This window comes from Pristiophorus japonicus, chromosome 21, assembly GCF_044704955.1.
Source record: "Pristiophorus japonicus isolate sPriJap1 chromosome 21, sPriJap1.hap1, whole genome shotgun sequence".
NCBI classification, from domain to species: Eukaryota; Metazoa; Chordata; class Chondrichthyes; family Pristiophoridae; genus Pristiophorus; species Pristiophorus japonicus.
The window spans coordinates 37,928,637-37,956,393 of record NC_091997.1 but is presented as its reverse complement, the minus strand read 5'-3'; the positions used below and the strand labels follow the sequence as shown (position 1 = coordinate 37,956,393).

The following is a 27,757-nucleotide window of genomic DNA, read 5'->3' as shown; positions in this document are numbered from 1 at the left end:
ATGGTTTCTTCCCCATGTGGCCACTGCTCTCACACGCTACTCGGGAGACCCTAACCTCCCCCATGCACCCCTCGTGGGCCCCCCCCCCCCCCACGCAGCACCTTTTATAAAATCCCATGGGCTCTGCGCTAACATTACTGACCACACACAGTAAGTGAGATGCTGTGGGGTGTTGAATCTCCGTGGATTTACCGCGGTGAGTGTCCATATACATCCTTCCTGGGCAGGCCGGTAACCCCTGTCTGTCTGTCTGTCTCTCTCTCAGGGCCGGCTGCCGCGATACCTGATCCATCAGAGCCTGGCAGCCACCATGTTTGAGTTCATCGCACACCTGAGGCAGCGGATTGTCGACGTGGGCGAGGCGAGACATCAGTGACTGCAGCGTGTGCCAGACCTACTGCATCACATCGCCTCCAGCTCCGGCCACACCGCCTGCAGCCAGCACACTGCGAGGCCACACCCGCTGACCAGCACCCGCTGACCAGCACCCGCTGACCAGCACCCGCTGACCATCTGAGGCAATGTCACGGCGCTCTGTACTAATCACTGCATGATTTTGATGTTAGTCTTCAGTGGGCCGTCCCTGATTGAACGATCACAAGGAGAACAAAAGATACAATACTGGTTATTTTTATATTTTACCAATGTGTTGTGTTGCTTGATTCGGCCAGTATTTGGGGGAGAGGAATCAGTAAAACCCGCTGCTGTGGGAGTTTTATGCGGAGAAACAAATGTCGATTGTTTCTGTCAGTTGCCGTCGGATTGAAGGCAGTTTGTGTTTCACTGACGCTCCGTGCCGTAGTGTCGCAATACTTGCCGCATCCAGTAGGTGCTGCTGGAGAGGCACGCGGTGCTCACCTGCTGCATCGCTGCTCATAACCTGCACCCTCCGCGGAGCGCTGCCACTTGCCTGGTGTGGGACTGAGCCCCGGGGACTGAGCCCCGGGGACTGGGGCCCGGTGTGGGACTGAGCCCCGGGGACTGGGGCCCGGTGTGGGACTGAGCCCCGGGGAGCAGGGCCCGGTGTGGGACTGGGGCCCGGTGTAGGACTGAGCCCCGGGGAGCAGGGCCTGGTGTGGGATTGAGCCCCGGGGACCAGGGCCTTATGTGAGACTGGGGCCCGGTGTGGGACTGAGCCCCGGGGAGCAGGGCCTGGTGTGGGACTGAGCCCCGGGGACCAGGGCCTTATGTGGGACTGGGGCCCGGTGTGGGACTGAGCCCCAGGGACCAGGGCCTTATGTGGGACTGGGACCCGGCATGGGACTGAGCCCCGGGGAGCGGGGAGCGGGGCCCGGCGTGGGACTGAGCCCTGGGGAGCGGGGCCCGGTGTGCGACTGAGCCCCGGGGAGCGGGGCCCGGTGTGCGACTGAGCCCCGGGGAGCGGGGCCCGGTGTAGGACTGAGCCCCGGGGAGGGGGGCCCAGTGTGGGACTGAGCCCTGGGGAGGGTGGCCCGATGTGGGACTGGGGCCCGGCGTGGGACTGAGCCCCGGGGAGCGGGGCCCGGCGTGGGACTGAGCCCTGGGGAATGGGGCCTGGTGTAGGACTGAGCCCCAGGGTGCGGGGCCCGGTGTGGGACTGGGGCCCGGCGTGGGACTGAGCCCCGGGTAGCGGGGTCTGGCGTGGGACTGAGCCCTGGGGAGTGGGGCCCGGCGTGGGACTGAGCTCCGGGGAGCGGGGCCCGGTGTGGAACTGAGGCCCGGCGTGGGACTGAGCCCTGGGGAGTGGGGCCCGGCGTGGGACTGAGCTCCGGGGAGCGGGAGGGGGGCCCAGTGTGGGACTGAGCACCGGGGAGCGGGTCGATTCTGTTCAGCTGGCTAATCTCGAGTGCTACAGTGGGCCTTAGCCCTTCTGGGTCAGGGGTGGAAAATCAGCCGGGGTTCCAGTGGCCGTCTGAAATATTTCTGAGCGTGGGGGTGCCTTGTGACGAAGGGATCAGATATGATGCCTCCAAGGTGGAATATCTGCTGCCGCTCACTCAATGATTTGAATTATGGACATGTGCGCGAGGTACTGGAGGAAGATTGCTGTGAATGGAGCATGTTCCCCGACGAGTGTCAGTGGCCTGGGGACCGCTAGGCACAGCCGTTAACCCCGGGTAACAGTGAACGCTCGGACAGCAGTCAGGGCTGGGTGTGTTCTAAAAGCAATGGGAAATTCTGTTATTTCAAAAAGTGTGTTAAAACCCAGAATAATACCATAAACCTTTATGTTGTTTATAACTGGAGATAAGTGGGCGCTTATTTCAGAGCCTGTGTGCAATGTCTGATGGCAGCTCACCGCAGAAAGCACATATTTACATTTACAATTCTCCAAAGTTATCTTAGTGAGGTTCGACCCCATCACTGACCTCTAACCCCCGACCCCGTCACTGACCTCTAACCCCCGACCCCGTCACTGACCTCTAACCCCCGACCCCGTCACTGACCTCTAACCCCCGACCCCGTCGCTGACCTCTAACCCCCGACCCCGTCGCTGACCTCTAACCCCCGACCCCGTCGCTGACCTCTAACCCCCGACCCCGTCGCTGACCTCTAACCCCCGACCCCGTCGCTGACCTCTAACCCCCGACCCCGTCGCTGACCTCTAACCCCCGACCCCGTCGCTGACCTCTAACCCCCGACCCCGTCGCTGACCTCTAACCCCCGACCCCGTCGCTGACCTCTAACCCCCGACCCCGTCGCTGACCTCTAACCCCCGACCCCGTCGCTGACCTCTAACCCCCGACCCCGTCGCTGACCTCTAACCCCCGACCCCGTCGCTGACCTCTAACCCCCGACCCCGTCGCTGACCTCTAACCCCCGACCCCGTCGCTGACCTCTAACCCCCGACCCCGTCGCTGACGACTAACCCCCGACCCCGTCGCTGACGACTAACCCCCGACCCCGTCACTGACCTCTAACCCCCGACCCCGTCACTGACGACTAACCCCCGACCCCGTCACTGACGACTAACCCCCGACCCCGTCACTGACCACTAACCCCCGACCCCGTCACTGACGACTAACCCCCGACCCCGTCACTGACGACTAACCCCCGACCCCGTCACTGACGACTAACCCCCGACCCCGTCACTGACGACTAACCCCCGACCCCGTCACTGACCTCTAACCCCCGACCCCGTTACTGACCTCTAACCCCCGACCCCGTCACAGAATGAAACACCAAAAGAGGAGGCCATTGGGCCCATCTGTGACAGAGCGACCCAATCAGTCCCACTCCCCCCGCTCTTTCCCCACAGCCCGGCAAATGTTTCCTTTTCAAGTATTTATCCAATTCCCGGTTTGAAAGTTACTATTGAATCTGCTCCCACTGCCCTATCAAGCAGCGCGTTCCCGATCACAGCAACTCGCTGCATAAAACACATAATTCTCATCTCGCCTCTGGTTCTTTTGCCAATTACTTTTAATCTGTGTCTGGTCACTGATCCTTCTCCAACTGGAACTAGTTTCTCCTTATTTACTATATCAAAACCCCTGGTGATTTTGAACACCACTATTACATTTCCCTTTACCTTCTCTGCCGTAAGAGGAGCACTCTTAGCTTCTCCAGTCTCCACATTCCTGGAACCATTCTGGCAAATCTCCTCTGCACCGTCTCCAAGGCCCTGACATCCATCCTAAAGTGCGGTGCCCAGAATTGGACACACTGCTCCAGCTGGGGCCTAGCTAGAGATTGGTAAAGGTTTAATGTAACTATCTTGCTTCTGTACTCTATGCCTCTACTTCTAAAGCCCAGGATCCCGTGTGCTTTTTTAATAGCCTTCTCAACTTGCCCTGCCATCTTCAAAGATTTGTGTACATACACCCCCAGGTCTCTGTTCCTTTAAATTGCCTTTTCTCATTCCTCCGACCAAAATGCAACACTTCACACTTCTCTGCATTAAATTCCATCCGCCACATGTCCACCCATTTCACCAGCCTGTCTCTGTCCCCCTGAAGTCCGTCTCTATCCGCCTCCCTGTTAACTACAATTCCGAGTTCTGAAAACTTTGAAATGATTTCCATTTTCTCACTACCAGTTGATTCTGTGTCCGATTCTGCCATTTGTTACACAGCAAGCAGAGAGTTCCACAAAGCACAGTAACTTCCTTTGTCTCAACATTGCTTCTTGATTAAATGCAAGAGATTCAGGGCAGGGAGCTGGAGAGACAGTGGTTACACCGAGGGCTGTGAGGCCAGGCCAACATCGAAGATCCGGCTCTACAGGCGGCTGAAGGACGGGGCGACTGAAGAGAAATAAAAGCGAACCCTCGGCAGGTCAGGCAGCATCTGTGGAGAGAGAAACAGTTAACGTTTCAGCTCAATGACCCTTCGTCACAATTGCGGGATAAAGGGACCCGGGAACAGGGATTGTACACTGCTTGTGTGAGCAGGGACATCAGCACGGACTGGATGGGCCGAATGGTCTGTGTCCGGGTGCTAATTTGTGTGAAGTAAAAGCTGTTTGATTGATGAAGAGGTCATTTGCTTTGGAGTGATTTGCTGTGCGCCCAGGGTTGGTGAGTAAATGCACCATCCTGTATGGCACTGTGTTATAAGAACACAAGAAATAGGAGCAGGAGTCGGCCATTCGGCCCCTCGAGCCTGCTCCGCCATTCAATAAGATCGTGGCTGATCTGATCATGGACTCAGCTCCACTTCCCCGCCCGCTCCCCATAACCCTTTACTCCCTTATCGCTCAAAAATCTGTCTACCTCCACCTTAAATATATTCAATGACCCAGCCTCCACAGCTCTCTGGGGCAGAGAATTCCACAGATTTACAACCCTCTGAGAGAAGAAATTCCTCCTCATCTCAGTTTTAAATGGGCGACCTCTTATTCTGAGACTATGTCCCATGTTTTAGTTTTCCATTGAGTAGAAACATCCGCCTTGTCAAGCCCCATCATTATCTTAAACGTTTCAATAAGATCACCTCTCATTCTTCTGAACTCCAATGCGTATAGGCCCAACCTACTCAACCTATCACCTACTCATCTCCAGAATCAACCTCGTGAACCTTCTCTGAACATCCTCCAATACAAGTATATCCTTTCTTAAATATGGAGACCAAAACTGTACACAGTACTCCAGGTGTGGCCTCACCAGTATCCTGTACAGGTGTAGCAGGACTTCTCTGCTTTTATACTCCAACATTCCGTTTGCCTTCCTGATTACTTGCTGTACCTGCATACTAACTTTTTGTGTTTCATGCACAAGGATCCCCAGGTCCCTCTGTACTGCAGCACTTTGCAATTTTTCTCTATTTAAATTATAATTTTCTTTTCTATTATTTCTGCCAAAGTAGATAACCTCACATTTTCCCACAATATGCTCCATCTGCCAAATGTTTGCCCACTCACTTAGCCTGTCTATATCCCTTTGCAGATTTTTTGTGTCTTCCTCACAATTTGCTTTCCCACCCATCTTTGTATCATCAGCAAACTTGGCTACATTATACTCCGTCCCTTCATGCAAGTCATTAATATAGATTGTAAATAGTTGAGGACCCAGCACTGATCCCTGCAGCACCCCACTAGTCACTGTTTGCCAACCGGAAAATGACCCATTTATCCCCGCTATCTGTTATTACCCCCGACCCCGTGAACTTTTATCTTGTGCAGTAACTTTTTATGTGGCACCTTATCGAATGCCTTCTGGAAACCCAAATACACCACAACCCATGGTTCCCCTTTATCCACCCTGCTCGTTACATCCTCAAAGAACTCCAGCAAATTTGTCAAACATGATTTCCCTCGCTCTCCCTTCCTCGCTCCACCCTCCCTCTTTCCCTTCCCTCACTCCCCCTCCCTTCCTCCCTCCCCTTCAATCGCTCCCCCTTCCTCCCTCCCTCACTCCCCCTCCTCCCTCCCTCGCTCGCCCCTCGCTCGCCCCTCCCTCGATCCCCCCTCCCTCGCTCCCCGCTCACTCGCTCCCTCCCTCGATCCCCCCTCCCTCGCTCGCTCCTCTATCTGCCAACAGTCACTGTGTGACGTGTTATTTGAGATTAACTTCTTCCTCCTTTTTGTCCTCCCAGGGCACCACCCAATTCCAGTTTTTTTAAAGCTGCTATTTTTTAATATAGCGTTGCTGAAGATGCCAAGCTGGTAGTTTTCAGCAGTCTGTGACTTGGGTCTTTACTGCCAATAATAACCATGAGCTTTTAGTACAAGACCCGACAAAACAATGCACTCCAAACACTTCCACCCACTTAGCACTGCATATAAATATAGAAATCAGACAAATTGTGGTTAGAATCATGAGATTCTCTGAAAATTCTGCCAATTTTAAAGCACCTGACCTTTAAATATCAGCCTGGTGAGATGCTGAGCATAAACAGAGTTCGTATTGTTGGGCTGTGGGACAAGGTTGGGCCTGGTGCAGACAGCAAAGTTTCTGTAACTCTCACATTCCACGATGGGTGTGGGGGACAAATCCTCGCTTTCATCACGTCTTGCTGTGCCAAGGGGAGCAGTGACTGCAATCTCCCTGGCAGTGAGGGCAGCCTGGCATCAAAGAGCACCTTCTCCTGAATACGAGATGTCAAGGCCAGGCAGATGGAAAAGGAGGATAGTTTACAGGACTGATAACAAAATAGTTTTCTTATCATTAGTGTGGTGTCCTGTGAAGTGTGAGCACGGTCAGGCTGGTGCAAAGAGCTGACAAACGGGATTAAATTCCATCCTCGCTTCCTTTCTTCCCCAGTGAACCCGTCGAGTTGCTCAGTCTGGGCACACTGCTGTGTGGGAGACCGCTGCACATTGCCCTCCCCACTGATGCCCCGCTGATATTTGACACAGGATTTACCCAAGGTGAAATGGATGGAAAATCTTGAAGAAACAGTTGGATAAACTGCAGTCAAATTTCATCATGGTGACATGAAAGGGGCATTTAAGGCCAGTGAGGTTACTGGGAAGTAAACAAGAGTGTGGGCCATAACTAAAGGTTACTCATGAAATCATCATCATCATAGGCAGTCCCTCGGAATCGAGGAAGACTTGCTTCCTCAATTGGACTATTTCAGTCCAATACGGGACTCTGTCACAGGTGGGACAGACAGTGGTTGAAGGAAAGGGTGGGTGGGGAGTCTGGTTTGCTGCGTGTTCCTTCCGCTGCCTGCGTTTGATTTCTGCATGCTCTCGACGACAAGATTCGAGGTGCTCAGCGCCCTCCCGGATGCACTTCCTCCACTTAGCCAGGGACTCCCAGGTTTCGGTGGGGATGTTGCATTTTATCAAGGAGGCTTTGAGGGTGTCCTTGAAACGTTTCCTCTGCCCACCTGGGGCTCGCTTGCTGTGTAGGAGTTCCGAGTAGAGCGCTTGCTTTGGGAGTCTTGTGTCAGGCATGTGAACAATGTGGCCCGCCCAACGGAGCTGGTCGAGTGTGGTCAGTGCTTCGATGCTGGGGATGTTGGCCTGAACGAGAACACTGACGTTGGTGCGTCTATCCTCCTAATGGATTTGCAGGATCTTGCAGAGGCAGCGCTGGTGGTACTTCTCAACGCTATATATACCCATGAAAACAAGCATGTGGTAAAGGATATGGGAGAGTTAGAAACAGAGCAAAAAACACCCAATTGTTGGACTGGAGAAAATGTGTTTTTTCACAAATAGGCAGCAAGACTAAAAGAGATTGGATTTTATGGACTGAAAGCAGGGATAATGAAATTAGTGTTCAGGGGCCACTCTACGTCTGCCCCCACAGCGGATCACGAACAGAAGAGGAGGGAGGAGGCTGTGAGCAACAGGTGTGGAAACCCTGGAGTCCTGCAGCACGACAAGGTCCCGGCTCCAGACAGCAGAGAAAGAACGGGGAAGAAATGAGCAAAGCAGTGAAGTTGAAGAATTAGCACCAAGCGGTTTGTTGAGGGACAGATTGAGAGCTCTGCCTGTACCCAGTCCACTGGAGGCAGCGAACCGAGACTGGAGTACCGCACTGCCGTGACGTGACCCCAGGCAAACAATTTGAGTTCAGATCCCACCAGGGCACTTTGAGAAACTGAATTCAGTTTAAATAAGCTGCCAATAACCAGCTGGTCTCATTACCAATGAGCATGAGCTGTCAGATTGTCATCAAAATGGGGAAGATGGCCCAACTGTGGCTAACAAGGGAAATTAAGGATAGTGTTAAATCCAAGGAAGAGGCATATAAATTGGCCAGAAAAGGCAGCAAACCTGAGGACTGGGAGAAATTTATAATTCAGCAGAGGAGGACAAAGGGTTTAATTAGGAGGGGGAATATAGAGTATGAGAGGAAGCTTGCTGGGAACATAAAAACTGACTGCAAAAGCTTCTATAGATATGTGAAGAGAAAAAGATTAATGAAGACAAATGTAGGTCCCTTGCAGTCAGATTCAGGTGAATTTATAATGGGAAACAAAGAACTGGCAGACCAGCTGAACAAATACTTTGGTTCTGTCTTCATGAAGGAAGACACAAATAACCTTCCAAAAATACGAGGGGACCGAGGGTCTAGTGAGAAGGAGGAACTGAAGGAAATCCTTATTAAGAAATTGTGTTGGGGAAATTAATGGGATTGAAGGCCGATAAATCCCCGGGGCCTGATAGTCTGCATCCCAGAGTACTTAAGGAAGTGGCCCTAGAAATAGTGGATGCATTGGTGATCATTTTCCAACAGTCTATCGACTCTGGATCAGTTCCTATGGACTGGAGGGTAGCTAATGTAACACCACTTTTTAAAAAAGGAGTTAGAGAGAAAACAGGTAATCATAGACCGGTTAGCCTGACATCAGTAGTGGGGAAAATGATGAAATCAATTATTAAAGATGAAATAGCAGCACATTTGGAAAGCAGTGACAGGATCGGTCCAAGTCAGCATGGATTCATGAAAGGGAAATCATGCTTGACAAATCTTCCAGAATTTTTTGAGGATGTAACTAGTAGAGTGGACAAGGGAGAACCAGTGGATGTGGTGTATTTGGACTTTCAAAAGGCTTTTGACAAGGTCCCACACAAGAGATTGCTGTGCAAAATTAAAGCACATAGTATTGGGGATAATGTATTGACGTGGATAGAGAACTGGTTGGCAGACAGGGAGCAGAGTCGGGATAAACGAGTCCTTTTCAGAATGGCAGGCAGTGACTAGTGGGATGCCACAGGGCTCAGTGCCGGGACCCCAGCTATTTACAATATACATCAATGATTTAGATGAAGGAATTGAGTGTAATATCTCCAAGTTTGCAGATGACACTAAGCTGGGTGGCAGTGTGAGCTGTGAGGAGGACGCTAGAGGCTGCAGGGTGACTGGGACAGGTTAGGTGAGTGGGCAAATGCATGGCAGATACAGTATAATGTGGATAAATGTGAGGTTATCCACTTTGGGGGCAAAAACACGAAGGCAGAATATTATCTGAATGGCGGCAGATTAGGAAAAGAGAAGGTGCAACGAGACCTGGGTGTCATGGTACATCAGTCATTGAAAGTTGGCATGCAGGTACAGCAGGCGGTAAAGAAAACAAATGGCATGTTGGCCTTCATAGCGAGAGGATTTGAGTATAGGAGCAGGGAGGTCTTACTGCAGTTGTACAGGGCCTTGGTGAGGCCTCACCTGGAATATTGTGTTCGGTTTTGGTCTCCTAATCTGAGCAAGGATGTTCTTGCTATTGAGGGAGTGCAGCGAAGGTTCACCAGACTGATTCCCGGGATGGCAGGACTGACATATGAGGAGAGACTGGATTGACTGGGCCTGTATTCACTGGAGTTTAGAAGGATGAGAGGGGATCTCATAGAAACATATAAAATTCTGACAGGACTGGACAGGTTAGTTGCGGGAAGAATGTTCCCGATGTTGGGGAAGTCCAGAACCAGGGGACACAGTCTAAGGATAAGGGGTAAGCCATTTAGGACTGAGATGGGGAGAAACTTCTTCACTCAGAGTTGTTAACCTGTGGAATTCTCTACCGCAGAGAGTTGTTGATGCCAGTTCATTGGATATATTCAAGAGGGAGTTAGATATGGCCCTTACGGCTAAAGGGATCAAGGGGCATGGAGAGAAAGCAGGAAAGGGGTACTGAGGTGAATGATCAGCCATGATCTTATTGAATGGTCGAAGGGCCGAATGGCCTACTCCTGCACCTATTTTCTATGTTTTTATGTAAAACCCAACCGGTCCACTGATGTCCCTTTGGGGCAAGAAACCTGCCGGCCTTACCCGGTCTGGGCCTATAGGTGACTCCAGTCCCCACCTACGTGGTTGACTGAAGTGGTTGAGCGAGACACTTCGTGTATCAAACCTCCCGGTGGTTCAAGGAGCAGACCCACCACCACCTTCTCGGCAGCAAGACACGGGCAGTAAATGTTGGCCTCGCCAGTGACGCCCACATCCAAGGGTGCCGAAAGAACAGACATCTCCGAAGCAGTGCTGGTCTCCATCATATCACAAGTACAATGGTTGCTAACTTCAAATGGCAATAGTTTGTTTCCAATAAACATATTTTATTTTTGTTAAAAGATGTTGCAGTAATATTTGGAGCTCTGGCCCGTGTAAGTTTGGATGAATCTCAGTTGTGAGCTAGAGTCAGCTGTGGCTCAGTGGGCAGCACACTTGCCTCTGAGTCAGAAGATTGGGGGTTCAAGTCCCACTCCAGGGACTCTGGCACATGCAAAAAAACTAGGCTGACACTCAGTGCAGTGCTGAGGGAGCGCTGCATTGTCGCATGATCTTTCGGATCAGATGTTAAACCGAGGCCTCGTCTGCTCTCTTAGGTGGATGTAAAAGATCCCTTGGCACTGTTTCGAAGAAGAGCAGGGGAGTTCTCCCCGGTGTCGTGGCCAATATTTATCCCTCAATCAACATCATTAAAAAAACAGATTATCGGGTCATTATCACATTGCTGTTTGTGGGAGCTTGCTGTGCGCAAATTGGCTGCTGCGTTTCCCACATTACAACAGTGACTGCACTCCAAAAAAAAGTACTTCATTGGCTGAGATGTTTGGTGGTTGCGAAAGGTGCTATATAAATGCAAGTCTTTCTTTAGTTCGTGTAAACTTGTTTTTATCAGACCATTCAATGTACTTTGTGTTTTGTTGTATAGCTGGAGGGGAGAGTTGATCACCACAGTCTTCACATGACCACCCATGACTTAAATGTCTCAAGAGAAAATATTCATATAATCGATGCATTTAATATTAGACAAACCACATGAGTGCCATTAGTGAGAAGCACCTCGATCGCAGACTGCTCTCTGAGCTCGCTGGATTCCCTCTGTAGGGTAATTTACCAACATCTGCTGTTTCCTTTCTGCTGGGCGTCTGTCTACCTGCCTGTGCTGGTGTGGGCTGACTAAGATTGAGATGGGGGGTAGGAGTGTGTTTTATCGCATATGCTGCTCCTGCTGTGGTGAAGATGAACCAGAGGAGAAGACGCCAATCATCAGGTAAACATTGCACATAAACTTTGATTTACTGTCCGCTGTGGTGAGGAAGCAATAAACAGGCAGCAAAGAGCTTTATTTGATAATTGGTGACTTGGATCGATGGAGTGCTTCTTTTCAAAGCAGGCAGGTGAGTGGGTTCTGTGGATCTCCCAGAGAGGGAGCTGGAAGCACTGTGGGGTGCGGGGCCAGAGGTCCGATGGGCTTGCAGTGAATTGTTGGGGTGGTTGGTGTGGGGTTATGTTAGTTTGCGTGGGGTGCGATGGGGTCAAGTTGAGTTGTGTGGGGTGAGTTGCTTTGGGGTATATTGGTGGTCGTGGGTTGTATTGGTTTGAGTGGTGTGGGATTAGATTGGTTGGGATGGTCCAGTATGGGTTGTATCGGCTCAGGTGGGATCACATTGAGTTATGCGGGATTGTATTTAGCAGAAGGACTCCTGGGTGATTTGCCCCTCCTTAGTCCAAGATACTGAGGCCAATTGTAGCCCCCGTTCTGCAGGAATTGGGGTCAGTTAATTCAGCATTGACCCTTACACAGTATTTACAGCACAGAAACAGGTCATTCAGCCCAGCGGGTCTGTGCCGGTGTTTATCCCCCACACGCACCTCCTCCCACCCTTCTACATTTCCTTCCAGTCCCTTCTCCCTCGTGTGTCCAGATTCCCCTTAAATGCATTGATACTATTCGCCTCAACCCCTCCCTGTGGCAGCGAGTTCCACATTCTCACCATTCTCTGGGTAAAGAAGTTTCTCCTGAATTCCCCATTGGATTTATTAATGGCTGTCTTTGGTCTCGCCCGAAAATGGAAACATCTTCTCTACGTCTACCCTATCGAACCCTTTCATAATGTCGAAGACCTCTGTCAGGACAGCCCTCAGCCTTTGCTTTTCTAGAGCGAAGAGCTCCAGCCTGTTCAATCTTTCCTGATGCACAGAACCTCTCAGTTCTGGTAAAATTCTAGTCAATCTTTTTTGCACCTTCTCCAGTGTCTCTGTAACTGGTTTTGTAATATGGAGACCAGAACTGTTCACAATACTCCAAGTGCGGTCTAACCAAGGCTCGATACAAATTTAACAAAACTTCTCTGCTTTTCAATTCTATCCCTCTGGAAATGAACTTGAGTATTTGCTTTTTAATGGCATTACTTGTAGTGACCTGTGTATTTGACCCCTGTGTTCCCCTTCCCCCGACCCCTGTGTATCCCCTACCCTCTGTACCCCTACACCTGACCCCTGTGTTCCCCTTCCCCCCCGACCCGTGTTCCCCTTCCCCCCCCGACCACTGTGTACCCCTGACCCCTGTGTACCCCTACCACCTGTACCCCGACCCCCGTGTACCCCTTTCCCCGACCCCTGTGTTTCCCTTCCCCGACCCCTGTGTACCCCCTGACCCCTGTGTACCCGTACCCCCTGACCCCTGTGTACCCGTACCCTTGTGAATCCGTACCCCCTGACCCCCTGACCCCTGTGTACCCGTACCCCTGTGTACCCCTGTACCCCTACACCCGATCCCTGTGTACCCCTTCCCCCGACCCCTGTGTTCCCCGACCCCTGTGTTCCCCGACCCCTGTGTTCCCCGACCCCTGCGTTCCCCGACCCCTGTGTTCCCCTACCCCACGACCCGTGTGTTCCCCTACTCCCCGACCCCTGTGTTCCCCTACTCCCCGACCCCTGTGTTCCCCTACTCCCCGACCCCTGTGTTCCCCTACCCCCTGACCCCTGTGTTCCCCTACCCCCCGACCCCTGTGTTCCCCTACCCCCCAACCCCTGTGTACCCCTACCCCCAGACCCCTGTGTACCCCGACCCCTGTGTACCCCTACCCCCCGACCCCTGTGTTCCCCTTTCCCCAGACCCCTGTGTTCCTCTTCCCCCCCCGACTCCTGTGTTCCTCTTCCCCTATCCAAGGATTATGTGACCTTATTCCTCCGACCGCAATGTCGCACAATCTTTATTGCCAGTTACAGGCCCATTGTGTGAATGTTTATTGCCTCCCTGTATTTTGGCATGGCCCTCCTCCGTATCAACTACATCCCCCAATTAATGTCATCCTCAAATCTGCGTCCAATCGTTTATGTAAATGGTGAACAACAGTGGTCCCTTAACGCCCCAACCCACAGCCAGATGTAACCCTGCACTGCCCAGTGGGATGGTTTGTAGTATGGTCATTTATACAGCGATTCTTCTGTAAATTAAGTAGCAAAGGTTGCAAGTGAGCCGACTGGTTTGTCTCTTGTGTGAGCAGCGAAACGTTGCAGTATTTTGCTCAGGAAGCTGAGCGCCGGAGATCTGAGCAAACCAACCTGTGGAGCGAGCCCCACGATACTTCCCACACGGAGAGAGACGATGATCGGGAACTTTACAACATGCTGCAGAAACGCTCACGGACTCGCCGAGGGTCCCAGGTGAGCTGTGGGTTTCAGTCAATGTCTATTTCAAGGTAGAATGAGTTATAGCAGGAGATGCGCAGAAATCTTCAAATTCACGTCAATCTGGTGGTGAAGATTTACGTGTGACAACAGCGTGCATGTATAGAGCGACTTTAACTTAGAATAAGGTCCCATCACGATTCACAGAGTGATCAGGCACAGGAAGAAGAAAGGTCGGCAGGTTCAGGGAGGGAATTCCACAGATGGGACCAAGGCAGGTAAGGCCACCTAGGGTGGGTGGACAGGGTAGGGGCTGGCCACACAGCAGGAGCAACGTAGCATTCAGGGGTTGGATTTGTTGGGCTGGAGGTGGTTACAGAGAGGGATGGAGCGATTTAAACACCACGATGAGAATTTTAAACCAATGGTGCTGGGAGAGTGGGACCGATGTGGATCAGGGAGGGCGAGGGTGATGGGCAAACAATAACTTGTATTTATATAGCGCCTTTAACATAGTAAAGCATTCCAAGGCGCTTCACAGGAATATAATGAGACAAACAATTTGACACCAAGCTACATAAGGAGATATTAGGGCAGATGACCAAAAGCTGGGTCAATGAGGTCGATTTTAAGGAGCATCTTGAAGGAGGATAGAGAGGTGGAGAGGTTTAGGCAGGGAGTTCCAGAGCTTGCGCTGCTCAAGAGGGCAGAATTAGAGGAGCGCAAACATCTCGGGAGGGGTGGGGGCGCGGTTGTGGATCTGGAGGAGGTTATAGAGATAGGGAGGGGCGAGGAGGCCATGGAGGCATCTGAAAACAAGGATGAGAGTTTTGAAATCAAGGCATTGCTTAACTGGGAGCCAATGTAGGTCAGTGAGCATAGGGGTAATGGGTGAGTGGGACTCGGTGCGAGTTAGGACACAGGCAAGCCGAGCTTTGGATCACCTCTAGTTTACGTAGGGTAGAATGCGGGAGGCCAGCCAGGAGTGCGTTGGAATAGTCAAGTCTAGAGGTAACAAAGGCATGGATGAGGGCTTCAGCAGTGGATAAGCTGACAAGAATTAGTACCGGATAGGACAGGGGCAGCAGAGCCTTGGATGAGCTGAGGCTGAGTGAAGCTGAAGTTGGGAGGCCAGCCAGTGGGAGCTGGAATAGGCAAGTATGGAGGTGACAAAGGGACATAATTTCAGCAGCAGATGGGCTGAGGCGGGGTGGAGATGGGTGATGTTACAAAGAGGAAAAAAGAAAAAGCTGGAAATACGAGCATGAAATAACCAGAGAAAATACAGGTTCATAGTTTGGGTGCAACCCTGATCAGCGTGCGGGGAATGACCCCGATAGGGCAGAGTGCGGAGAATGACCCCGATAGGTCAGAGTGCGGGGATGGTGGGTGTCATGTATTTAACTGTCATTGTAACCCATGTATAAACTGACTAGTTGTTGACTGTGAGAACATTGACCACAAGGGGGTGATCTTGTGGGAGACACTCCTAACTTGGACTTTCAGGTATAAAAGGGGAAGCTCCACCCACCTTCATCACTTTAGTGCTGGAATAAAAGTTGCTGGTCACAGAGTGATCTTCTCTCAAGCATGGGCCTCGTGTGCATTTGTACTGTATAGTAAGGGACATATCATTGGCGACAAGAAACTGGGATGTAAACCACGCGAGCATGGCCACTAGCAGCATAGACGAGAGGTACTGTGTTGGTGATGATTGGGACAACTTTATTGAGAGACTACAGCAAAGCCTTGTCACTAAGGAATGGCTGGGACAGGATTCGGCTGACAAACGCAGGGCTCATCTCCTGACGGTTTGTGGGTCTAGGACGTACTCCCTGATGAAGGACCCTCTAGCGCCAGAGAAGCCGGCAGACAAGACGTTCGAAGAGCTCAGTAAGTTGATCGGGAAACACTTTAAACCAGCGAGCAGCATGCACATGGTGAGACACTGATTTTATACGCACCGGCGGCGAGAAGGGCAAAGCGTTCCAGACTTTGTGGCAGACCTCCTTCGACTGGCGAGTCTACGTAAGTTCCCAGATGCATGCAGAGCGGAGATGCTGCGAGACTTTTTTATTGAGGGCATCGGGCACGCTGGGGTTTTCAAGAAACTAATTGAGACCAAAGACTTGACCCTGGAAACAGTGGCTTTGATGGCCCAGACATTTATCTCGGGGAGGAAGAGACCAGAATGATGTTTGACAAAAATCGTGGTTTAAATGCAGTAAATGGACAGGGAGTCAACATTGTTAACTTGGCACACAGTTCTCCAGGCAGACAGGGGCAATCGGACATGCCTGAGCATGTAGTTGAACAGAGACAATGGCTAGCTGAACGGCGATTCATGCCATCACAAGGGACAATGCGGCCAGTAATGGGGCCATCAACACTTGTTAATGGTGTGCTTAAAAACAGTTACAGAGACAGTCAGAGACAATCGACTGGTAGTGGACCTTTTGTTTCCAACAACGGCTCATGTTGGAGGTGTGGAGGCAAACACACAGCCAGAGCTTGCAGGTATTAACAATATACCTGCAGAAATTGCAACGCAGCGGTCACTTGGCGCATATGTGCAGGAAGCCTGCAGCCAGGTTGCTGTACGAGGAGAACGGGCCCGATGTAAGCCCTACAAGGCCAAATAGACACTGGGGGAAATTGCTGGAAGCTGAACTTCAGCGAGTTCATGTGGAGCACATATACAATTCATACGCCACCGATAATGATGAAAGTGCTCCTCAATGGCATCCCAGTATCAATGGAGCTAGATACAGGGGCTAGCCAGTCCCTGATGAATATCAAACAGTTTGACAAGTTGTGGGCGTCCAAGGCCAGGAGGCCAAAATTATCGCCGATTGACGCACAGCTACAGACATATACAAAGGAGATCATTCCGGTGCTAGGCAGCGCCACGGTAGTCGTGACCCACAAAGATTCGGGGAACAGGTTGCCACTCTGGATTGTCCTGGGGTACGGTCCCGCACTACTGGGGAGGAGTTGGCTTGCTGTCATGAACTGGAAATGGGGCGATGTCAATGCAATTTCTTCTGTGGAGCGAATATCATGCTCACAGGTCCTGGACAAATTTGACTCACTATTTCAGCCCGGCATTGGCACTTTCATGGGGACCAAGGTAGTGATTCACATAAACCCGGATGCCAGGCCAGTACACCACAAGGCCAGAGCGGTGCCGTACGTGATGCAGGAAAAGATAGAAGGCGAATTGGACCGCCTGCTGAGGGAAGGCATCATTTCGCCAGTCGAGTTCAGTGACTGGGCGAGCCAAATTGTGCCGGTGCTCAAGGTGGATGGGTCGGTCAGGATATGTAGTGATTACAAGGCCACCATCAATCGGGTGTCACTCCAAGACCAGTACCTGCTACCTAGAAGGAGGACCTCTTCGCGACGCTATCCGGTGGCAAACTTTTTTCAAAATTGACCCTAACCTCAACTTACATGACCCAGGAGCTGGCGAGTGAGTTGAAGAAGCTGACCACCATCACGACACACAAGGGGTTGTTTGAGTACAACATATGTCCGTTTGGGATTCGCTCGGCCGCCGCGATCTTTCAAAGCAATATGGAAAGCCTCCTCAAGTCGATTCCAAGGACAGTGGTTTTTCAAGACAACATCCTCATCATGGGTTGTGATATTGAAGAACACCTCCACAACCTGGAAGAGGTGCTACGCAGACTGGACCGGGTAGGGCTGCGACTGAAAAAGGCGAAGTGCGTCTTCCTAGTTCCATAGGTAGAATTCCTGGGGATGAGGGTAGCACAGACGGGATCAGCCCTACTACTCTGGAAGCGATCCAGAGAGCACCCAGCCCCCGTGACACGACGGAGCTGCGTTCGTTCCTGGGGCTCCTGAACTATTTTGGTAACTTTCTTCCCAAATTGAGCACGCTGCTAGAGCCGCTACACGTGCTCCTACGCAAAGGTCGCGAATGGGCCTGGGGGGGACAGCCAGGAAAGGGCTTTTGATAGAACACGAAATTTTTTATGCTCCAGCAATCTGTTAATGCTATATGACCCATGTCAGAAACTTGTTTTAACGTGCGATGCGTCGTCCTATGGGGTCGGGTGTGTGTTGCAGCATGTTAATGCCAAGGGTCAGTTACAGCCGGTAGCTTATGCCTCCAGAAGTCTGTCCCAGGCAGAATGGGGCTACGGGATGGTAGAAAAGGAAGCGCTTGCATGTGTATATTCTGTAAAAAAAAAAAAAAATGCACCAACACCTGTTCGGCAGGAAATTTGAGCTGGAGACAGATCACAAACTCTGACGTCCCTTTTGGCTGACAACAAGGCCATAAATGCAAATGCATCGGCCCGCATACAGAGGTGGGCACTCACGTTAGCCGTCTATGATTATACAATTCGGCACAGACTGGGCACTGAAAACTGCACCGATGCACTCAGCAGGCTCCCACTAGCCACCACTGAGGTGGCTACCGAGCATGTGCTGAGATGGTCACGGCTGTGGAAGCTTTTGAAAGCGAAGGCTCACCCGTGACAGCCCGTCAGATCAAAGTATGGACAAATAAAGACCCGCTACTGTCTTTAGTCAAGAAATGTGTCCTTAATGGGGACTGGGCAGCCACATACGGGGCATGCCCTGAGGAATTCAAACCATTTCACAGGCGCAAGGATGAACTCTCAATTCAGGTCGATTGCCTACTATGGGGAAACCGAGTAGTCATGCCCCAGATGGGCAGAGAGATGTTCATCAGAGAACTCCACAATGAGCACCTGGGCATTGTCATAATGAAGGCAATTGCCAGATCACATGTTTGATGCAGACCTGAAACTTTGTGTTCGCAGGTGCAACACGTGTGCCCAGCTGAGCAATGTGCCCAGGGAAGCCCCCCTTAGCCCCTGGTCCTGGCCCACCAAACCATGGCCACGCATCCATGTGGGCTACGCAGGTCCTTTCATGGGAAAAAATTTTTTGGTTGTAGTAGATGCCTACTCCAAATGGATCAAGTGTGACATTCTCAATTCAAGCACATCCTCTGCCATGGTAGAAAGTCTACGGGCAATGTTCGCCGCCCATGGTCTACCTGACATCTTGGTCAGTGACAATGGCCCGTGCTTCACAAGCATTGAATTCCAGGACTTCACGGCAGGAAATGGTATCAACCATGTCAGAACGGCACCGTTGAAGCCGGCCTCAAACGGCCAGCCAGAACGAGTAGTGCAGATAATCAAACAGGGGATGCTCAGAATCCAAGGTGGTTCCCTACAAAGCCGCTTATCACGCCTCCTGTTGGCCAATAGATCCCGACCACACTCGCTCACAGGGGTCCCACCCGCAGAGCTGCCAATGAAAAGGACGCTCAAAACCAGGTTATCCCTTATACACCCAACAAGAAATTGTTGAGAGCAGGCGCCAGTCACAATGTGGCTACCATGACGGGAATGTGAGGGCGCGATGTATTGATGTCAATGACCCTGTCTTTGTTCTCAACTACGCTGCAGGGCCCAAATGGCTCGCAGGCACTGTGATTGCAAAGAGGGGAATAGGATTCTGGTAGTTAAACTTACCAGTGGACAAATCTGCCGCAAACACGTGGATCAAACAAAAAGGAGGTTCAGCAACCGCATAGAAGAAGCAGAGGAAGAACACGATGTAGAGTTCACTCCACCACAGGTGACCGAACACCGGAACCAAATGGAGGAGAGCCCAGTCACTGTGGGCAGTCCGGACAGGCCTGAGGCACCGCAAACAGCAGACACTCAGGCCAGCGCCCAACAACCGGAGCCCCAACTCAGGCGCTCTACAAGAGAGCGTAAACCACCAGAGAGACTCAACCTGTGATCCCAATGAGACTTTGCGGGGGGAGGTGATGTCATGTATTTAACTGTCATTGTAACCCATGTATAAACTGACCTAAGCTGTACACTGTGATAACATTGACCACGAGGTGGTGAACTTGTGGGAGACACTCCTAACCTGGACTTTCAGGTATAAAAGGGAAAGCTCCACCCACCTTCATCACTTCAGTGCTGGAATAAAAGTTGCTGGTCACAGAGTGACCTCTCAAGTATGGGCCTCGTGTGCATTTGTACTGTACAGTAAGGACATATCAGTGAGGATAGCCGTGGAGCTGAACCCCTCGGTCTGTATGCACGTGATCAGCAAGTTAAAGCCTGCCTCCTCTGCCCCAGGGTTACCGGCGACTGAGCTTCGACATTAATGCAGTACGCCAGGAGCGCAGAGACGTACTGGGGAAGTGGAAGATCATTTTGGAAAACTTGGGTAAGTAAAAATTTTTTGCCTCAAAGAAGTTGTAATTCAGCTACCCTGCCAATCCAGGAAGTCCCTTCGATCTCCTTCCCCTACCCCCCCCCTCTCTCTCTCTCTCTCTCTCTCTCTCTCTCTCTCTCTCTCTCTTTCTTTCTCTCTCCCTCTCCCTCCCTTCCCCCCCAACCACCCTTCCTCGCCCCCTCCCTCACTGTCTCTCCACTCCCTCACTGTCTCTCCACTCCTTCACTCTCTCTCTCCTCCCTCCCTCTCTCTCTCCCCTCCCTCCCTCCCTCACTCTCTCCCCTCCCTCCCTCTCTCTCTCCGCACCCTCTCTCCCCTCCCTCTATCACTCTCTCTACTCTACCTCTCCCTCTCTCCTCTCTCTCGCTCCCTCACTCTCTCTCTCTCTCTCTCTCTCACCCCATCTCTCCCCTTCCCTCTCTCTCTCCCCCTCCCTCTCTCTCTCTCTCTCTCTCCTCCCTCCCCGTCTCTCTCTCTCCCCTCCATCCCTCCCTCCCTCCCTCTCTCTCCCTCCCTCCCTTCCTCCCCCAGAATCCACTCCTGACCAGGCTGCCTGCTGTATTGTTGCCTAGCTCTGTGTCGATCCCACGCTCACTGTGTTGTTCTGCAGGTTTTCTCACGGAGTCGGACATGCTCCTGAACGTGACCTCCGTGACAGACTATCGCAACATGCGGCACGCGCCCCAGGCCAAGAAGCTGCTGGACCTGCTGTCTCAGGAAAGCTCGCTATTTGACAATAAAATGCCGGCCGAGAGATACATCTTTGTCTTGGTGCGTTGGGTAATGGAATTGGCTTGGGGTGGGGGGGGGGTGGGGAGTGCTTGGGGGCAGGGGTGGGGAGTGCTTGGGGGCATGGGCCTGGGGTGGGTGGGGGGCATGGAGTGAGGGGGTGGGGAGCATGTGGGGCCTGGGGTGGGGTGGTTGGCGAGCGGTTGGGGGCATGGGCCTGGGGTGAGCGGAGGAATGGGCCTGGGGTGAGCGGAGGAATGGGCCTGGGGTGAGCGGGGGAATGGGCCTGGGGTGAGCGGGGGAATGGGCCTGGGGTGAGCGGGGGAATGGGCCTGGGATGAGCGGGGGAATGGGCCTGGGGTGAGCGGGGGAATGGGCCTGGGGTGAGCGGGGGAATGGGCCTGGGGTGAGGGATGGGGAGCGGGTGAGCAGCAGACACAGTCAGTCGTGGAGGTGAGATTGTGAAACCCTAACCAGACCAGTTCCGATTTAACACAATGAAGTTTATGAGACAGACGGAGACCGTGAGGCCTGTGTGGCTCTTTGGTCAAGTTGAAACCAGTTCACATTTTGATGTGACTTCCCCTTACAATGGCCATTCATTGAGACAGGAGGGCCTGTCCCCTATAACCAGTGAATGGGGGCCTGTCCCCTAAAGCCAGAAAACGGGGGCCTGTCCCTATAACCAGAAAACGGGGGCCTGTCCCCTATAACCAGTAAAACGGGGTCTGTCTCCTTTAACCAGTAAATGGGAGCCTGTCCCCTATAACAATAATGGATAATCAAGGGCCTATAGGGAGGGAGGAACTGAATCACTAAAGAAGTAGCAGTTGGTAAAATAATGGGACTGTTAGCACGAATGTTTTCCTGGAAGAATCACTCGACACTCTGGGTCGGTTCCAACGCCAAAACGGCCTTTATTACGCCGGTGGGGAGAGAGCCTCTGGTCCAACTCCAGGCACTCCACTCCACCGAACAAAGAAATTCATCGATATTTATATGTTTTACAATAGTTCATTACAGTTACTCAGCCCACTTCGGCTGGACACAATCCAATCATAATGATTATAGATTACATATAGGTTTAAATGGGCCAATAGAATTAACCCTGGTACATCAGGGGGCTGCATGATCAGTTTGTGACAGTTGGGGGCTGATCCCTATCCGTGTGATGCTCTCCAGGGCCCCTTAACTTCGTTGCTCATGGGTTCTGCTGGTGCCTAGCTCCTTATCTCTATGGTTGCTAGGCACCCTATATGGGGGGGTCACTGACTTGAGGACATTCGAACTAGGTACCGCAGTGTTCTATATACTATCTTGTCTCAAGCTGTTGATTCAAGACATTCCTGAGACCAGGCTCTGCAGGGTCAGTGCTCAGTCAGCAGCTTTAGCTAACTTGGCTAACCGAGCCCCCATCATGCTTTGTTAAGCCCCCTGGCAGCCATTTTATATTTGGTTAACATTTTAAACATACGTACATACATATATATTTATATATCCAGCAGGTGCCTTTGCCTTCCTACAATAGGACTAAAGGTGGACAAGTCCACTGAACCTGATGGCCTGCATCCTAGGGTCTTAAAAGAAGTGGCTGCAGAGATGTATTGGATGTATTGGTTGTAATCTACCAAAATTACCTGGATTCTGGGGCGGTCCCAGCGGATTGGAAAGCCGCAAATGTAGCCCCTATTTAAAAAAGGAGGCAGACAAAAAGCAGGAAAGTATAGACCAGTTAGCCTAACATCTGTTGGGAAAATGCTGGAGTCCATTATAAGGAAGCAGTAGTGGGACATTTGGAAAAGCATAATTCAATCAAGCAGAGTCAGCATGGTTTTATGAAAGGGAAATCATGTTTGACAAATTTGCTGGAGTTCTTTGTGGATGTAATGAGCAGGGTGAATAAGGGGAAACCAGTGGATGTGGTGTATTCCAGAAGGCATCGAATAAGGTGCCTCATAAAAGGCACAAGATAAAAGCTCACGGGGTTGGGGGGTAATATATTAGCATGGATCGAGGATTGGCTAACTAACAGAAAACAGAGAGTCAGGATAAATGGGTCATTTTCTGGTTGGCAAACGGTAACTAGTGGGGTGCCATAGGGATCAGTGCTGGGGCCTCAACTATTTACAATCTATATTAAAAGCTTGGATGAAGGGACCGAGTGTAATGTAGCCAAGTTTGCTGATACAAAGATGGGTGGGAAAGCAAATTGTGAGGGCACAATAAATCTGCAAAGGGATATAGACAGGCTAAGTGAGTGGGCAAAAAGTTGGCAGATGGAGTATATATAATGTGGGAAAATGTGAGGTTATCCACTTTGGCAGAAATAATAGAAAAGCAAATTATAATTTAAATGGAGAAAAATTGCAAAGTGCTGCAGTACAGAGGGACCTGGGGATCCTTGTACATGAAACACAAAAAGTGAATATGCAGGTACAGCAAGTAATCAGGAAGGCAAATGGAAGGGGGATATTGCAAGGGGGATAGAGTATAAAAGCAGAGAAGTCCTGCTACAACTGTACAGGGTATTGGTGAGGCCACACCTGGAGTGTTGCGTGCAGTTTTGGTCTCCGTATTTAAGGAAGGATATACTTGCTTTGGAGGCTGTTCAGAGAAGGTTCACTAGGTTGATTCTGGAGATGAGGGGGTTGCCTTATGAAGATAGGTTGAGTAGGTTGGGCCTATACTCATTGGAGTTCAGAAGAATGAGAGGTGATCTTATCGAAACATATAAGATAATGAGGGGGCTCGACAAGGTGGATGCAGAGAGGATAATTCCACTCATAGGGGAAACTAAAACAAGGGGGCATAGTCTGAGAATAAGGGGCCGCCCATTTAAAACTGAGATGAGGGGAATTTCTTCTCTCAGAGGCGGCGATAGACAGATTTTTGAACAATAAGGGAGTCAAGGGTTATGGGGAGCGGGCAGGGAAGTGGAGCTGAGTCCATGATCAGATCAGCCATGATCTTATTGAATGGCGAAGCAGGCTCAAGGGGCCGAATGGCAGACTCCTGCTCCTAATTCTTATGATCGCCTATAACCAATAAACGGGATCTGTCTCCAATAACCAATAAACGGGGTCTGTCTCCTATAAGCAGTGAGTTGGTGCTGCTGCTGATTGCTTTCCCGTGACCCCTGAGTCTGTGGATATCAGTTGTGGACAGAATCGGGGTTGGCTGTGAAGCACCTTCTGAGGTCGAATAGGCGCCAGGGGTGCGGTCCCACGGGTCAGACTGTGGCCCAGTGTGGGGGTCCCGGGGATCACAGGGTCAGACAGTGTCCTAGTGCGGGGTCCCGCGGGTCAGACTTTGGGTGGAGGATGGCTGAAGTGGAGGAAGTCGGTAATAAATTGCGTGATGATTTGTGTGTGCACAGGACCGTCTGATTACACTGGATGCAGCGGAGGACTTTGTGCAAAAGGCCAAGAGTTACTACCCCCCAGACCTGAGTCCCGAGAGGAGGGCGGACAGGCAGGACTCGGGCGCGGTTCTCATCAAGAAAACAAATGAAATGAGCTCGGCAACGGATGAGGAGCTGGAGGAGGTCGATGAAGACGCTCTCCTGAAATCACTGGAATAGAGATTGTCAAACCGACTTAGAATTCCTGACCCATGTTTTCCAAAGGTCGTTGCAGTAATTGATCACCTTTGCTCTGGGAAGTTATGGATGGTAAAGAAAGAGAAAGGACTTGCATTTCTATAGCGACCCCAGGATGTCCCAAAGCGTTTTACAGCCAATGTATAAACAAGCACAGAACTGTATAAAACACGAGCTAGCCACAGCTGGAGTACTGCTTGCAGTTCTGGTCACCGCATTACAGGAAGGGTGTGATTGCACTGGAGAGGGTACAGAGGAGATTTACCAGGATGTTGCCTGGACTGGAGAATTTTAGCTATGAGGACAGATTGGATAGGCTGGGGTTGTTTCCTTTAGAGCAGAAGAGGCTGAGGGGAGATTTAATTGAGGTGTATAAAATTATGAGGAGCCTAGATAGTGGATAGGAAGGACCAATTTCCCTTAGCAGAGGGATTAACAACCAGGGGGCATAGATTGAAAGTTATTTGTAAAAGGATGAGAGGGGAGTTGAGAACAATTTCACCCAGAGGGTGGGGGTGAGGGGTGTGGAAAACACTGCGTGAAAGGGTGGCAGAGGCAGAAACCTTCTTCACATTTAGAAAGTATCTGGATGTGCACTTGAAGTGCTGTAACCTACAGGGCTATGAACCAAGAGCTGGAAAGTGGGATTAGGCTGGGTAGCTCTTGGTCGGCCGGCACAGACACGATGAGCTAAACGGCCTCCTTCTGTGCCGTATATATCTATAATTCTATGACTCTAGTATTTTTGAAGTGCAGTCACTGTTGTAATGTAGGAAACGCGGCAGCCAATTTGCACACAGCAAGCTCCCACATACAGCAATGTGATAATGACCAGATCATCTGTCTGTCTTAGGTGTTGGTAGAGGGCTAAATATTGGCTGGAACACCCGGCAGAACTCCCACGCTCTTCTTCGAAATAATGCCAAGGGATCTTTTATTCCCACCTGAGGGCAGATGGGGCCTCAGTTTAATGCCTCATCTGAAAGACAGCACCTCCGACAGTGCGGCGCTCTCTCAGTACTGCCCCTCTAACAATGGAGTGCTCCCTCAGTACTGCCCCTCCGACAGTGCGGCGCTCCCTCAGTACTGCCCCTCCGACAGTGCGGCGCTCCCTCAGTACTGCCCCTCCGACAGTGCAGCACTCCCTCAGTACTGCCCCTCCAAAAATGGAGCACTCCCTCAATACTGCCCCTCTGTCAGTGTGGCGCTCCCTCAGCACTGCCCTCCCACAGTGCGGCGCTCCCTCAGTACTGTCCTTCCAACAGTGCAGTGCTCCCTCAGTACTGCCCCTTTGACAGTGCAGCACTCCCTCAATACTGCCCCTCCGACATTGCGGCGCTCCCTCAGTACTGCACTGGGAGTGTCGGCTGAATTTTTGCTCTCATTTCTGGAGTGGGACTGGTACTCACAACCTTCTGACCCCACGGCGACTGGGCTTAGCATGGCTGATACTAAGCTGGGCCTGGTCACTCTGCCCACACCCGTGTCTCTGGGAATCTGATCCCCACAGACTGAGAGAGACCAGACTGGATCCACCTCTGCTCCTCATTAATCTGCTCGGTAATAAGATGCAGCTTCTGGGAAGCCCGATGGACAGCTGTGTGGCTTGAACTTTAGGTGCTGACGGATGGAATTCCCTGGGACACGTCACAAATTCTGCGGTGAGTTGTGAGTGTGGATTTAGACGGTGACAACGCTGCCCTAAAATAGAGCTGGTGGGTTATATAAGGCGCAGGCGACCCGGCCAACACACACTGAGAGCTGAAGCTGTTCCCAGCGCAGGACCTCAGCACCAGAAGCTTAGCACCGCACACACTGCCCGTCATACCCGCTCAGGATGGAGCTGTCACCCGCCGCCACCCTTAGCTCCTCGGTGAATGAGGAGAACGGACGGAGGAGAGAGTTTTACTCGGCACAATGGGAAGATCAGATCATGAGAACCCGGCCTCAGGAACAGTGAGTTTACAGCGACACTGGGTGTCCCGACACGCGCTCAGTGCTGCCCAGAGGAAGCGTTCGGTGGGCAGGTCAGGGCAAGGGGCACCGGGACAGAGGGAATCACACCGAGTAAAAGCAAGAGTGACTCGGGGATAGAGGGTCCCAGAGAGGGTCAGAGAGAGGGGAGAGTTACTGACGAGGGTGTTAATGAGGGAGAGTTAATGAGATGTTAATCACATGTCAATGAGATGTTAATGATATGTCAATGATATGCCAATGAGATGTTAATGACATGTCAATGAGATGTGAATGCGGTGAACGAGGATTGCTGTAACCCTGGGCTGCCCTAATGTGCCTGTGTGTGTGTCGCAGGTGCGCTGTAAGCGAGGTGAATCGTGCTCGGAAGGAGGGTTACACCAGGAAGTATCAGGTGACCTACCTGGTGCAGCGAAGCCCGAACAACACGATGAGGATGGGCCGCCTGGGCGAGAGACTGACTGAGTACCGTGTACCGTATCGCAATGTGCTGCCCCTCCCCATCTTCACTCCCGCCTCCATCAGCGCTAAAGTGGAGCGGGCAGTGACTCCGCCAGCGCTCAGCGGGATCATGGAGTTGGAGCGGGCTCTGGGCTCTGGCACCTGTCAGGACAAGAGAGACGTCTCGGAGATCACCAAAGAACTTCCTCGGGTCATGCAGCCGGTCAGACTGGATGGCAAGAAGGCAGACCTGGTGCAAAGATCTCTGTCGCGGTCCTTGTCCCACGAGGCGCAGAGGGGCTGAGGGACGGGACTGTGTCCAGTAATGGGAGGGAAGGGGCTGTGTCCGGTAACGGGAGGATGAGACGGAGTTAAAGGACTGAGTACGTTGGACATTGTGAACGGGAGCAGATGATGCGGTGTGGCAAGGTGGAGGGGAGGGGAGATGGTGGGCTTCGGGGAGATGGAGGGTTTGGGGAGGTTGTGGGGAAGTGGGTATGGGGGATGAGAGGAGGTGGAGGGGTTTGGGGAGATGGAGGGGAACGGGTACGGGAGGTGGAGGGGTTGGTGGAGGGGAGGGGGAGGGGAGCGTACCATGGTGATGGGCTGTGAGACAGGACTGGAGGTGGAGAGAAGGATCAGGTTGAAGTGTGAAAGTTCAGAGATGATGTAAAGATGATGTATTAAAAGCGACGATTTAATTGTAGTAGATATTTCATGACTTATTTTTGTAATTCTTCACTGGAAAGTTTGTTTTATTTTTAATAAACATTAAATTTGCTGAACTCCATTTGTCTGAGTGCATCGTGCCTCTGTCTGAGAGATTCACTGACCACAACGTGTGTTTATATCGTGACAACAGTGTCTGACTTCATCGACCTCTCTCCTGAGAGACTCAGTAACAACATAGTGCCCGTCACACAGCGCCTCATCCAACCTCGTCACAGAGGGTAACGGACACCGAGACCAGGAACGCCATGTTCGGAGGGGTGACCATAACCTCGGTCAAAACTGTG

At 51.6% G+C, this 27,757-nt stretch overlaps 3 protein-coding genes across 4 annotated transcripts in view; all 3 read left to right on the top strand.

The window, feature by feature from the left end:
- The window catches only part of stard3 (StAR related lipid transfer domain containing 3), a 35,806-nt gene extending 33,586 nt beyond the window's left edge, over positions 1-2,220 (top strand). For both annotated transcript variants that reach the window (XM_070864645.1, XM_070864644.1), the window contains one exon: positions 266-2,220. In XM_070864645.1, the coding sequence (XP_070720746.1) occupies positions 266-376 (111 nt within the window). In that variant the 3' untranslated portion in view covers positions 377-2,220. The remainder of the gene's footprint in view (positions 1-265) is intronic.
- Positions 2,221-2,526: 306 nt separating this feature from the next.
- Positions 2,527-25,630, top strand: mreg (melanoregulin). The gene is made up of 6 exons (XM_070864646.1): positions 2,527-4,256; positions 11,031-11,372; positions 13,612-13,771; positions 19,900-19,990; positions 20,610-20,770; positions 24,105-25,630. The coding sequence occupies exons 2-6, from the start codon at positions 11,290-11,292 to the stop codon at positions 24,306-24,308; spliced, it is 699 nt and encodes a 232-aa protein (XP_070720747.1). The 5' UTR covers positions 2,527-4,256; positions 11,031-11,289; the 3' UTR covers positions 24,309-25,630.
- Positions 25,631-26,067: 437 nt separating this feature from the next.
- Positions 26,068-27,526, top strand: LOC139233955 (telethonin-like). Its single transcript, XM_070864648.1, has 2 exons — positions 26,068-26,282; positions 26,637-27,526. The coding sequence occupies exons 1-2, from the start codon at positions 26,164-26,166 to the stop codon at positions 27,043-27,045; spliced, it is 528 nt and encodes a 175-aa protein (XP_070720749.1). The 5' UTR covers positions 26,068-26,163; the 3' UTR covers positions 27,046-27,526.
- Positions 27,527-27,757: the final 231 nt, after the last annotated feature.